Source organism: Lontra canadensis, unplaced genomic scaffold (assembly GCF_010015895.1).
Source record: "Lontra canadensis isolate GAN:19392208 unplaced genomic scaffold, GSC_riverotter_1.0 scaffold6, whole genome shotgun sequence".
Taxonomy (NCBI): Eukaryota; Metazoa; Chordata; class Mammalia; order Carnivora; family Mustelidae; genus Lontra; species Lontra canadensis.
In genome coordinates this window covers 31,058,952-31,071,425 of record NW_022631000.1, presented here as the reverse complement: position 1 = coordinate 31,071,425, position 12,474 = coordinate 31,058,952, and the positions used below count along the sequence as shown (strand labels likewise).

The following is a 12,474-nucleotide window of genomic DNA, read 5'->3' as shown; positions in this document are numbered from 1 at the left end:
GGAAGGTGCTTGTTTTCTATACCTTTTCTTTCTTCCCATTACATGTATTTTCGCTCTTAGAAAACTCTTTGGGGCCACAGAAACCAGTTTCATTAATTGTAGAATAAATTTTAAATATGACTTGACTTTTCTAATTTATGGCTTATCTTGAAGGAAAAGAAGAGCCTGGACTTTCCCCCACCCTCAACACCACTATTCTTTCAAACAGATTAAAATTTATACCACCAACTATATAATAAAAACAATTATACTTTCAATTTTAGTGTTCACAAGAGTGATACCCAAGTGTATCATCAGTGGCAGGATTCTGGGCAAGGCTTACTTCTCAGAGTTTACTTTTAGACTTGGATTTACAGGGCTTTTCAGATAAACGAATTATTTCACAAACAGGATGAAGCAGAGTTTATAAAAGGTACTGTGCTGTACATGATCTCCCTTAGATTTCATTCCATCCAGGAAAGCAAAGTGATGGGTACGCTGGAGAGGACACATGATACAAAGTAACACAGTGATTAAATGCAAACCTGTCCCAGGAAACTCACTAACCCAGTCAAAGTTCAGTGCTTCCTCCATAGCCTTTTTACACGATTTTTATTCTTCTTTGTCGTAAAGCTCCTTGACTCCATCAAAAGTGCCACAGACATTACAAACCTCAAGTAGAAACTGACCCAATTCCCTAAGACTCGGTAGATTTGACTGACAGGTAGAAAATGGCCAATTTGAGGCCTTAAACAAGAAATCTAACTTTAAAACATCTTTCAAATGGAAAAGTATAACTTAAAAGTAATTAAAGGATAGTTGTTACTGAATTTGAGATTCTGTTAATAAAAATAAAGTGTCAATTCAATTAGCATTTTTTAAGTAATTTACTTTCATTCTGTTACTTTTCAACCCACTGGAGACATTTAAAAAACAATTTTGGTTCTCTAATGAACCTAAAATCAAACTTTCCTCTGAGTTGAGATGTCCTGTTTAAAGGGCTCTATTGCCATGCAGCACTCTTACTATGGTACTGTTAGGTACTCCTTTGTTGTATGGGAGTGTATTAAATGTTTTTTGCAAATATACCAACACAGTTTCAGACAGGAAGTCACGAATGGTGACAATGACCAAACACGGCTCACTTTCTTTAGAGTGTTTTCCCTCTTCGTGACCTTTTCATGTCCAATGACAAAATTCTCCTCGAGGAGAGAATGCACTGTTTTGATTTGGACTGCTGCCCGTCATGTTTTTTTAAACATGGTAAAACAACAGATTAAAACTGCTAAGACTATGTCCGGGGCAAGGTTTAGGAGAAAAACTGGTACTCAGTGATCTCGGTTATTTCACATGTACAGGACTTCACGAGGAGTTCAACTTTTAGTAGTTAGTAATACTGCTTCAATAACATCTCTAATTTACTACCTAATTTAAACTCACCTGATGAATGTCTGAGATAAATTAAAATCAGGCATCAGGAAACAACAGGAAAGAAGAGCAAAGCACTGCTGGGGTATTTCCACACACAAACAGTATGTTCAACACGCTAGAATTCAGGGACACAAGACCATAAAAGCAAATGTTGGAAAGGACTATAGCAAGTTAACATGCGATTGCTGTTCTGGTGTAAATCTTTTATGGTAAAAGCAGAAGACTGGGGGCGCCTGGGTGGCTCAGTGGGTTAAGCCGCTGCCTTCGGCTCAGGTCATGATCCCAGGGTTCTGGGATCGAGTCCCGCATCGGGCTCTCTGCTCGGCAGGGAGCCTGCTTCCCGCTCTCTCTCTCTCTGCCTGCCTGCCTCTCTGTCTACTTGTGATCTCTCTCTGTCAAATAAATAAGTGAAATCCTTAAAAAAAAAAAAAAAAAGCAGAAGACTGTGTGTGTGCATTTCCATCTCTACGCATGCAGAGAGAGAGAACGGGAAGAGAGGGAGAACTAGAGGGAGGGGTCCAGTTTACAGTCACATTGGAAAAGAAAAACACCTGTTAGTGGTGATTTTGTCACTTTGGACTCAATTTTTTTGTTTACCTACACATCGATGTGTATTTTGCAAAGCAAAAATTTTTAAATGTGCAATGACTTAGCACGTGATTCAAGAGTTTGCTCTTGAGATACTAGGGAGCGTTCCACACTATCTTAATATTATAGAAGCACTACTATAACATATGGTCTTTTTCAAATTAAGGAGACACAAATGTTCACAGAAACATTTGGTGTGATTTTAACTCTCAGCTGAAGTTTTCTAAACAACCGTCCTTCAGGTGCCAACACAGAGTATCTCGGCCTTGACTGCAAGGAGCTAATGTGTCTGCCATTTACTATGCCAAGTAAGAGGAAGACCTGTTCCGATAACCCAAAAACACCTGTATAGCAACTTCAATATCAACAAAAAGGGTTAGTTTTAACACTAAGCATAGTTAATTTTCTTCTTTTTAGTGTGTTTCATGTTTTCAACAGAGACTTTAATGGAAAGATGCTTTCTTTTTTTTTTTTTTAAGATTTTATTTATTTATTTGACAGACAGAGATCACAAGTAGGCAGAGAGGCAGGCAGAGAGAGAGGGGGAAGCAGGCTCCCCGCTGAGCAGGGAGCCCAATGTGGGGCTCGATCCCATAACCTGAGCTGAAGGCAGAGGCTTTAACCCACTGAGCCACCCAGGCACCCAGGAAAGATGCTTTCATCTTATTATTTTGGAGAGTATACATCACAAGAGGAAGAAAATTTGTAGTTAAAAAGTCTCAATGTTTTTTAAATCGTCCCCCACAAATATTTCACCTTCTAGATTTACACTCTGACTTCCCACATCATCTGCATAAGTTCTTCACTTTATGTCCATGTATCACAAATCACCACTTCATGACAGTACATATTTAAAAACTGTATTTTGATGACTTCTTTATGTAAGGTTATATATATATCAAGGATGTATGATACTTTTTTCTCAAGTGTCTGGCACCAAAATTGAGCTTTTAAAGCTAGAAATACCATTTTTAATTGTATGAAAAGCTGATGTAAATGGATTCTAATAGATTTTGATTCCTTAAAGTTCTTTTTTCTAAACTCTTGAAAAGTTTTAAAAACTCACAATACTTTATTCCTACATTCATTAATCAGGCTGCACTGATGGTTTCCATTTGGCCAGGTTCCTAAACCAGTCACTACAAAGACTAGGTACTGCCTTAACCCTGGATCTGCCTTAACCTTTCCCTCTGTCTCTGAGGGAGCCCTAGGCACCCTGCCCTTCCTTCATGGCAGCCCGGCTTTCCTATCCCTTTGGTGGCCACAATATCCTTAAATGAGTTTTTCTCTTACTTATCAAGCATGCAAAAAGGGCCCACAGTTTCCCAGACCCTATGTAAAACACGGCAAACAAGTAGAATGAACATCCCTGACCTCAGAAAGTTGAGAATCTAGCAAGGTAAGTCCTAGATCTGACTAGCATTCAAGGCTAAGCATTGACACTCCAACTTAGCCCAGGTTAACTCCCTCTCCCCAGGACTAGAGCCCCAGCTGCTGGTCTGGGTTCTGCTTCAAAAAGAAAGACAACAAGAATGATAATCCTACCATGTGCTTAACGGGGACTATTCTCATCATCTGGTGACATCAATGCCAGTCCTTGTCATCAACCCAGATGGACAGAAGTTCACCTACCTTCTGGGTGGAACCACCACTCCATGTCTGGGTCAGTTCTGATCTTTGATACCTTTTTTCCCCCCTTTCTCCACTGACCTGCCACTGAGGTAAAATGTCTTTTGACGGGGAAAGCATATAGATTCTCGGAGAATGGAAGGGCATCTAGTCACCAAGATCCTGTCCATATCTAACACTGGGTTTCTGATTTTCCCCAACCACGCATTTCATTCTGTGAACATACTTTATTTTTAATAGATAATTCCAAATCTATCAATTATTAATAAAAGTCACTTACTAAAGGTGCTCTTTAATTTCCATCATCTACTGTCCACGATAATGCAATACAACAGATGTTATTATTAGTTTCATATATAGATGAAAAATTGTAAAAGGTTATGTAATTTACCTAATATCACACAGCTGGCATGTGGCAGGGCTGCAATTCCAATCCTTGAAGGCTCTACCTCTAGAGTTGACTCTAAACCACTGAACTAGGCTACTTTCCCCATCAGCATACATGACATCATGATTTATGCATCATAAAAGCTATGAGTACACATGGAAGCAGGGTCAGAGCTCAGAGACAGGATAAGGTTTTGCTTCATGTTGTTGCTACTGTGCACGGAAAACATACGTGTTCCTGTTTCATTTGGTTTTCCCCAGCAGACAGACTTTGGTCTGAATTCTGACTCCCATCACTTTATAGTTGTGTGACCTTGGGAAAATCACATAATAGCATGAACAATTTGTTGGCTATTTTCTATATGCTAGCCACTGTGCTAAGTGCTTGGCATACACTGTCTCATTAAATTAAATTAAATCTTCACAAAACCCTGACAAGGAGATGATATTCTTCATATTTTAGAGCATGTGAGACTACGACTGAGAGAGTAAGCAGCCTTTTTCTCTAAGGTCAAAGAGCCAGTGGGTGAAAAGTAGTCCAGACTGAGCTGGAAGGAGGCTCGGGTCGAAGCATCTTGATGGCACTATGCCATGACAAGGGGAGGACTGCACTGGGGAACTAGCATTCAGAGCCAGGGGTTACAACTAATTAGGACCTTTGCTCATTGTCCATCAGTCCAGAGAGTTCTCATTCTCCCCAAGAAAGGACAGGAATACACAGGAAAGAGTAAACAGTGTACACGGAGAGGTACCAGTCTTCTGAGTTGAGGGATGGCAGAAATAAATACTCAGGGATTGTTATGATGGACATTAAGAACCTTATTTGGAGAACTAGCCTATGACTTTGAAGACTTACAGTGAAAAAGTACTTTGTTGTTGTTGTTGTTTTTTCTGATATAAGTGTTATAAATTTCTATCCCAAGGGACACCTGGGTGGCTCAGATGGTTAAGCTGCTGCCTTGGGCTCGGGTCGTGATCCCAGGGTCCTGGGATGGAGTCCCTCATCAGACTCCTTGCTCGGCGGGGAGCCTGCTTCTCTTGCTGCCTCTGCCTGCCTCTCTGCCTGCTTGTGTGTACTCTCTCTCTCTCTCTCTCTCTGGCAAATAAATAAAATCTAAAAAAAAAAAAAAAAAAAAAAATTTATCCCAAAAATACTCCAGCTATTTTGTAAATTGAACTTCCTAAAAAAGAGCATTCAGAGTTTACATTCTTGGTTTTTCTCTTAGGTCCGTACTGGGTCTTGCGTCTATCTTGGGCATCACTCAAGGGGACTGGATTACAATTATACCTCCCAAAAAATCACATTAAAGGAGCCCGGGCAAGGCCCTATTAAATGATGACAGGTATCCACTCAAGTCAGGGAGAATTTGGATTTTGAAGTAATAATTCTAAGTCAGGCAACCAGACAGCACTTAGTTAATAAATACACCATATAATTTCACATACATATAATTATTGTAGCACTGAGAATGTGCACTCTTTCCACTTTCATATCACAAATAAACAGACATCTTTAGAGATGCAAGCTGAGGGATTTTTTCAACTTTGGAAACAATGAAAATCAATTAAATTTTTTTGCTTAGAAACAAAATGAACTGCCTACATATACATGTGGGCCTAATCTTTTCAATTTTAAGAACTTAAATTTTCAGAAACCTGTCATAAACTAGGATCGTAAACTAAAATAAATGGCATGCCAGAAGTTCAATACTCCCTTCAAACAAAAACATTTTAATGATTCTTTTGTGTACTTTTCAAAATCCTCATATAAGGAAAGCCACACTAAACAAGGCAGACATAAAAGGGCAATTCTAAAGGCCTCAATCGGGCTACACTGTGGGAGTGAGCCCATGTTTATGGGTCATGATCAGACACAGCTGATGCTGCAGGAAATCACTTTAATTCCTAGAGTCTATTCATTGCCCTGAAGACACAAACAAGACGGCCACTCGAATGGACCGCACCGTTAGCAAACAGAATCGCAGGGAGGCAAGTGAACTTGATTAGAATTCAGTGATTTGCATTTTGGTCTTGGCTCTGGGCTTAAAAACTATGAATTAGCAGTCCTCTGTTTCCTTATCTGCAAAAGGGTCATTTCATTATTTATTCAATAGATTTTTCTATTCAGGTAGTGGCTAAGAGCTTCATGGCACCAATATTTTGTATCATGTACCTTTTTTTGTACATCCTAAAAAAGAAATCACTAAAGGCTAAATATTACTGTACTGAGTTCAGCTTATGTGAAGTTACCTTGTGAAGCTATCTTGTCCCTTAAACATTAAACACAGTGGATACCACTAATTCATGATGTTCTGTTAAAAATACTTTAAGTAATTTTAAAGTTTTAAGATAATTTTGTAAGGGGAGCCTGGGTGGCTCAGTCGTTAAGTGTCTGCCTTTGGCTCAGGTCATGATCCCAGGGTCCTGGGATCGAGCCCTGCATCGGGCTCCTTACTTGGCAGGAAGCCTGCCTCTCCCTCTCCCACTCCCCCTGTTTGTGTTCCCTCTCTTGCTGTGTCTCTTTCTGTCAAAGAAATAAACAGAATATTTTAAAAATGTAAAAAAATAAAATAATTTTGTAAATGCCTAATGTCAATTTCTCTATCTCAATATTTATATTAAATATACGATTAACATAATAAATAATCTATAACACAGTTTCAATTCTTGTCCTAGGGGAACAGAAGAATTCTAAATAAACAAAAAAAACCGGAAACACACTTTGTAAGCCAACCTGAGAATAATGCAAACTCTTGGCCTGAAACTGTGCCTTACATTTTCAAAAACAGTAAACTCATTATAAATAATATAAGAATTAAAACATTACAGTTTTCCTTTTCTGTTTTTACATATGAAATCAATTACCCAATTTAATGCACTAGAAAGACTTCAAAACATTCCATTCACTTATACTCTTGAGGTCTAGAGGAAATAAAATTGGGATATTTTCAAGTGTAAATAAATACTTTGTTGCACCTCTTTTAGTTTTAAAAATAAGCATCCTAAATAAGCACTATCAAAGAGGAGCTTGATTCTTCATTTTGTACAGCTATTTCGTAAACATTCTTCTTTTTCATTTTTAAAACCTCAGTTACAGATTTAGTTATTGAAATGAAGGAGTTTCAGTGTGACAGCTAATAGCCTGAATTCCAACTACAGGGAATCCATTAACAGATTGAGTCCATATGGAAAAGAAAACAAAAAGAGAAAAAAAGAGACATAAATGGAGAGTAAGGCCACTGAAGATCTCACATTAGGAGAGCTGCCTTAACCTCACTTCACAGATTAATGCTTATGAATGAGGCAGGGTAAAGAATAAAGGGTTATAAATAATGCTAAAGAGATGATCTGTGTTGTTTACTCCAAGATGCCGCTGAGCTCTCTCCTCCACACCCACCCCCCCAACACCCTTCATCCAGGTTATTTACACCCACATGGAGTGATTTTTTTTTTTCCAAAAAATTTGGGGCAGGGAATAAGTCCCTTTTAAAAAATGAAAATAAAGGCCTAAAGAAAGAAGACCGCTACATTTAGAATGCTAAGCAGTGATATTTGACAAAGGACAATAACATACCCTTGCACTACCAAGATCTAAGCAGCTCTTCCCCTTCCTTTTGAATTAATTACGGCTTTAGAAATTCAAGTTTAAAGAATTTAAGGGTATAATAATTGAATGTTTCTGGTTTTGAACATTAACAGGTAAATAAAATATAGGCTTTTGGAAATATGAATAACTTCTATTTTATTTTTGACTGTTTTAACTGTTTTCATTCTCGAGATTTCTCTTGCTGGATACACAATGCAGATTGTGGAGGAAGAAAGAAGTGCTTCATAGATTCTGATCCAAAGAACGGAAAAAATACTTTTAAAAATCTATTCGATCTAAATTTAATATAAATAAAATAGGTTAGAAATGTTAACATCAGACCCAATTCCTAAAAGAGGTGTTTTAATAAGTAGTTACCCAAGCTAAAACTCATATGCTGGCTTCATCATCAAGCACAGAGTTCCCCAAGGACATTCTTTAGCTCTTTAGTCCACATTAAATCCCCGGCTACAGGTTTCTAGCTTCTAGAACAGCTTCCTGGAGAAATCAGAGTCTTACCTTTACATATCTTCCGCAGATGTTTCTTGGTGCTTTGAAAAGTCCTGAGGTCTATGTCAAACAGCCATTCTCTTGCTCCCAGGGTCTTAGGGGCTTGGAGGAATCCCAACACCTGCTGCTACCACTGAGTGTCGAGGCTAGAAAAGCTTCAGGGTTTTGACAGCAGGATCACTGAGCCACAGCCAAAGCTTGGGAAGCCTTAACAACTGAAAGCAAGTGTAGAGGGCAACATGGTACCCAGCACGGGCTCAATTGTAGCAGCAGGGGGAGGAATATTCCTGCCCTCACAAGGGTACAGAGGCAGCCATCAGGGAACCCAGGCTCTGTCAATGGACAGGGCGGAGGAAGTGGAGACATGACCGCACAGCACGAGACCCTGGGGGAATGGAACAACTAGCACAGAGCTCAGGTAGCGCTTGAAAAGAATCACCAAAATTCCCCGACAGAACACAAGAAGCAATGGCAAAATGCAACAAAATACATGGAGACAGGCCATTCTAGCATCCCATAAGAGAGCCAAAAACACAGTTGGGGGTGGGATACGGAGCTCTAGTTCTAGAAAGAAAAGTAAGGAAGACATATTACAGTAGGCCTACTGTATTTGAGCTTAAAAATCTAACAAGTGACATAAAAATGCCTAAATCCTGTCACCATCACATTCATATTAAGAAAATTTACAAATATAGAAGCTAATCCACAAGGCAAGAGAAATTAAAAGGTAAAGTTGTCCATTATTGGAGGAGAAAATGTAATAGAAGTGTTAAACTGAGCTGATTTCTAACTTGAGAAATCATGAAAATTCCCTTTTCAATAAGAACAATGAATACTTTATCAAATACATCTCTTTCTATTCTGATCAGATTGGGAAGACTGAGGAATTCAATCAGATAAGAAAAAAAGAATATGAGGAAAAAGAAGCAGGTGGACAAAGAGCATTCTGAAATTAGAAGAGGAAGACACAGAAGAAAAGGCAAGAAGAAAACAGGAGGAAGACAGGAAAATGGAACTAACGTACTAGGTGTTAATGTACTGTCAGCTAAACAGCTCACTAAGACTCTCCTGAAATTGGACTTCGTAATACCATGTTTTTCAGAGAGCTCCTTGTAGCATGTTAACCACCGTTCACAGCTCAGCGACTCATAAGCCCTCAGGAGCTCACCTGGAGGAGCCCACTGAGTATTAACTATACAACAGGTACAAGAGACAGACCCTAAGGCAATTTTGCTTTAAGGAGCTGGAAAAAATGAAGCCAAAAAGGAAATATAAATCCTGACAGAACTTTAGTTCCTAATATGTGCAAAAAAAAAAAAAAAAATCAGCTTTACTTGGGAATTATCATTTTCTTTTTCTTTTTTTTCAAGACTAGAAACAAATTAACCATGGGTGCTGTCTTATGTTTGCTTCATAGTTAAATGAGAAGAAAATCTGCCGGTTGATGGCAGCTCTGTGTGTGCGATTCTTGCCTTCCAGGTATTTGGTTACAAATGTTTTTAAATCCAAGTTACCTAAAATATGAATAATAATCTTTACTTGGTATCAAAAAGCTGAAATCAGCTTGTGCTAGGAAAGGTGGATTCCCATCCCTCACCATATAGATAAAAGTGATACAGATATACAGTTAATAAATGACAAAGCAGTTCTTGTTGGGCAAATTTACTTATGCCCCATAAGGCACGAAGGGTCCACCACTTTTATAAAATGGGATAGCCCTTACACTACATAATAGTAAGCACTTCCCAGGTAGCTAGTACTTTAAATTTGAGAGAACTAAGAATTGATAAGGGAAGGGGGTGCTGAATCTGAATTTCCCTTTAGAAATAATTTTATTGTATAAATAGTACCTAAGTTTAGATGTTGAACTAAAACTTAGTATTTTCAAACACAGTCATTTCAATATGATAGGTTTGGATAAGGAAAGACTGAGTGAGCCCCTATGGTAGAAACCAAATGGAAGTTTGGACTTAAAAAAAAAAAAAAAAAAAAAAAACTAATAATCTGATTTCAAAAAAAAAAAAAAAAAACAATTACAGTCTATGACCTATGCTGTCAGTCCCACTCACAAACATCAGTTTCAACAATCAAACCAACAAAAACTAAAGCAATGTGGAAGAGTACCAAAAAGTGAGTAAATGTCACCAAATGTGACACAGCAGCATGTATGCACTTAGAGAGCTCTTTAGAATATATGCTGTCTCAGGATTATTTTCAGTGGAAACAAAAAATCCTTACTGGCTGTTTAAAAATATACATTCGATTGCTACTTAACAAGCCTACTAAAGTAATAAGACCATATAATCTAAATTTGTGTGTCCCTGTTGTTAAGCACCACAGGGGAGAAATTTTTGACAAATGTGCAAGCAATCATATCCCTGTATTTAGCCTGAAAACATAGCAGGTACTCAATAACAACTCATTGGCTGAATGGTGCTACCACAGGTGAGAAGGTACGCCTCAAAAAAGTGTGTACAGGGATGGAGGGTGTGGTCAAATAAATTTCTTAAAAGTTCAACAGTTATCTTTCTGCACAGTTTGTCATGCTGTCATAAATTCCTAAACTTGATTGTCTACCTTTTTTATGCAATACCTATTAAACAGAGATTATCTAGGAAAATTTGGTCTACAACTTTGTAGAAAACTTATTATGTCTATATCTTATGTCTATATGTATATATCTTCTAATCTCTTAATGAAAGACACAGCTGAACTATTAATTGGCAATATTCATGTGTGTTCTAAATTATAAGAGGGAAGATATACATATATATTTTTTAAGTCATACGGTAGGCTTTGTCAAAATGGGAAAATAAAATTTTAGAGTAAGAAAAGATGAGATAGCTCATTCAAATTACTCATTTTACTGACCGAGAAACTTACTCAAGGAAACTACCTTGAATTGGTACATAAATATATTAGCAATGTCAAAGATCCATCCTATGCAACTATCTGACTAATATATCCAATATCTTACTAATCTGCTTACATAATTATCTTAAATTGAAAAGAATATTCCTGGCAAGAATTATGCATACTAAATAGTTTCTTAAGTTAAAATTCTATACTCTATTGCTGTTTAAAAAAGGAGATGCTCATTTAGAATGGAAAGGAGGAAAAATTGCTTTCATATACTAAAAAGTCTTTTTTATTTTTTTTAGATCATTGTGGATCAAATGAAAAACAAGAGTAAGAAATAGTGGAAATTACAATGGAAGTTGTGTTCCATGGATTGAGGCATCTAACAACCTTCAGGATTAGTATCTTCAAGTTGTAAGCTGGGAATGCATATGAACTTCATTTATGGAATATATATAAGATCACAGATCAAGCCACAAGTGTGGAAACTGTGACTCCCCTCCAAAACGACATTCTGATGTTCAGATTATCAGAGGCCATTTTCCAGTGGGCGCCATGTGAGTCCTGGAGAGATCAGCCCTTCCCAGAAGATACCTTTGTGAACTGGCTCCCCATTTGCCTTATTCACTCACCAGCATCCATTAGCCAACTCCATGCTTTATCTTCAATAGATAAGATACGCTTCTTCTTGCCATGGTGCCATGAAAAGGATCCAGAAGGTTCCCCTTAAACAACACTTCCTGAGTGACTGCTGCAGCACCAAGAGTAAAGGATATGCCAGGTCAGCCACTTTTCCTTCCCAGCAGTATTAGCAGCAGCAGCAGCAGCAGAAGCTGGAGCAGACCATTTAGACCCAACTCCTTGCAGGATGCTAGCCAAAGCACTCTTGTTTATTCTACACCTAGACAGAGTTTACCCGTATGTTTGCACCTTTCCCAGAGTGTCAAAACAGGTGTTTTCCTGTGATCATGCTTAAAATCTGCTCCCCAAACAAGGTGATAAGTATACTGTCACTATGAAATTCTAAGCTTCTAGTTCTATGGAAAACATGTTCTTAAAGGTTTACTTTATTAAAAGGTAGCCTTGATGAACCCTCTTAAGAATTCATTCGCACTCCTCACTCCTAATAAGCAGGTGGATTGCTCTAAAATTTCCTGTTAATGAAAGAAAGGATGTTACCATATAAAATAAATGCCATCATGCAATATTGGTCACTTCTTTCCTAATGTTCTATCTGCCTTCCTGGCACAGAGTCACTTTTTGCAAACACTGTTTTCATAATCTTTACAACACTCCCAACAGATATCAGGAAATATCAGGTCTTACGATCTTTATTTTACAGAAGGAACAATGACTTCTTTGCTATTATATTCTATTCCCATTTTGATGTTATTAATGAGTTGCTTTTCCTTTCAGCACTGTTCAACTTAATGAGTGGCTAGAATACAGCTGCACAACAGAGTGGGCAGGTAACGTCATTAACAAAGCATTTCCTTTACTGAACT

The 12,474-nt window shown here is 37.9% G+C and overlaps 1 protein-coding gene across 20 annotated transcripts in view; it reads right to left on the bottom strand.

Annotated features, from left to right (window-relative positions):
- MBNL1 (muscleblind like splicing regulator 1) overlaps positions 1-12,474 on the bottom strand; it is a 200,362-nt gene that overhangs the window by 99,845 nt on the left and 88,043 nt on the right. For 2 of the 20 annotated variants that reach the window (XM_032852528.1, XM_032852529.1), the window contains exon 2: positions 11,602-11,720. The exons of 16 other annotated variants lie outside the window; for them this stretch is intronic. In XM_032852528.1, the coding sequence (XP_032708419.1) occupies positions 11,602-11,607 (6 nt within the window). In that variant the 5' untranslated portion in view covers positions 11,608-11,720. Of the gene's footprint in view, positions 1-8,119; positions 8,675-11,601; positions 11,721-12,474 lie in introns of all 20 variants that reach the window. 2 more of the 20 variants (XM_032852533.1, XM_032852534.1) reach the window with 2 other exon arrangements.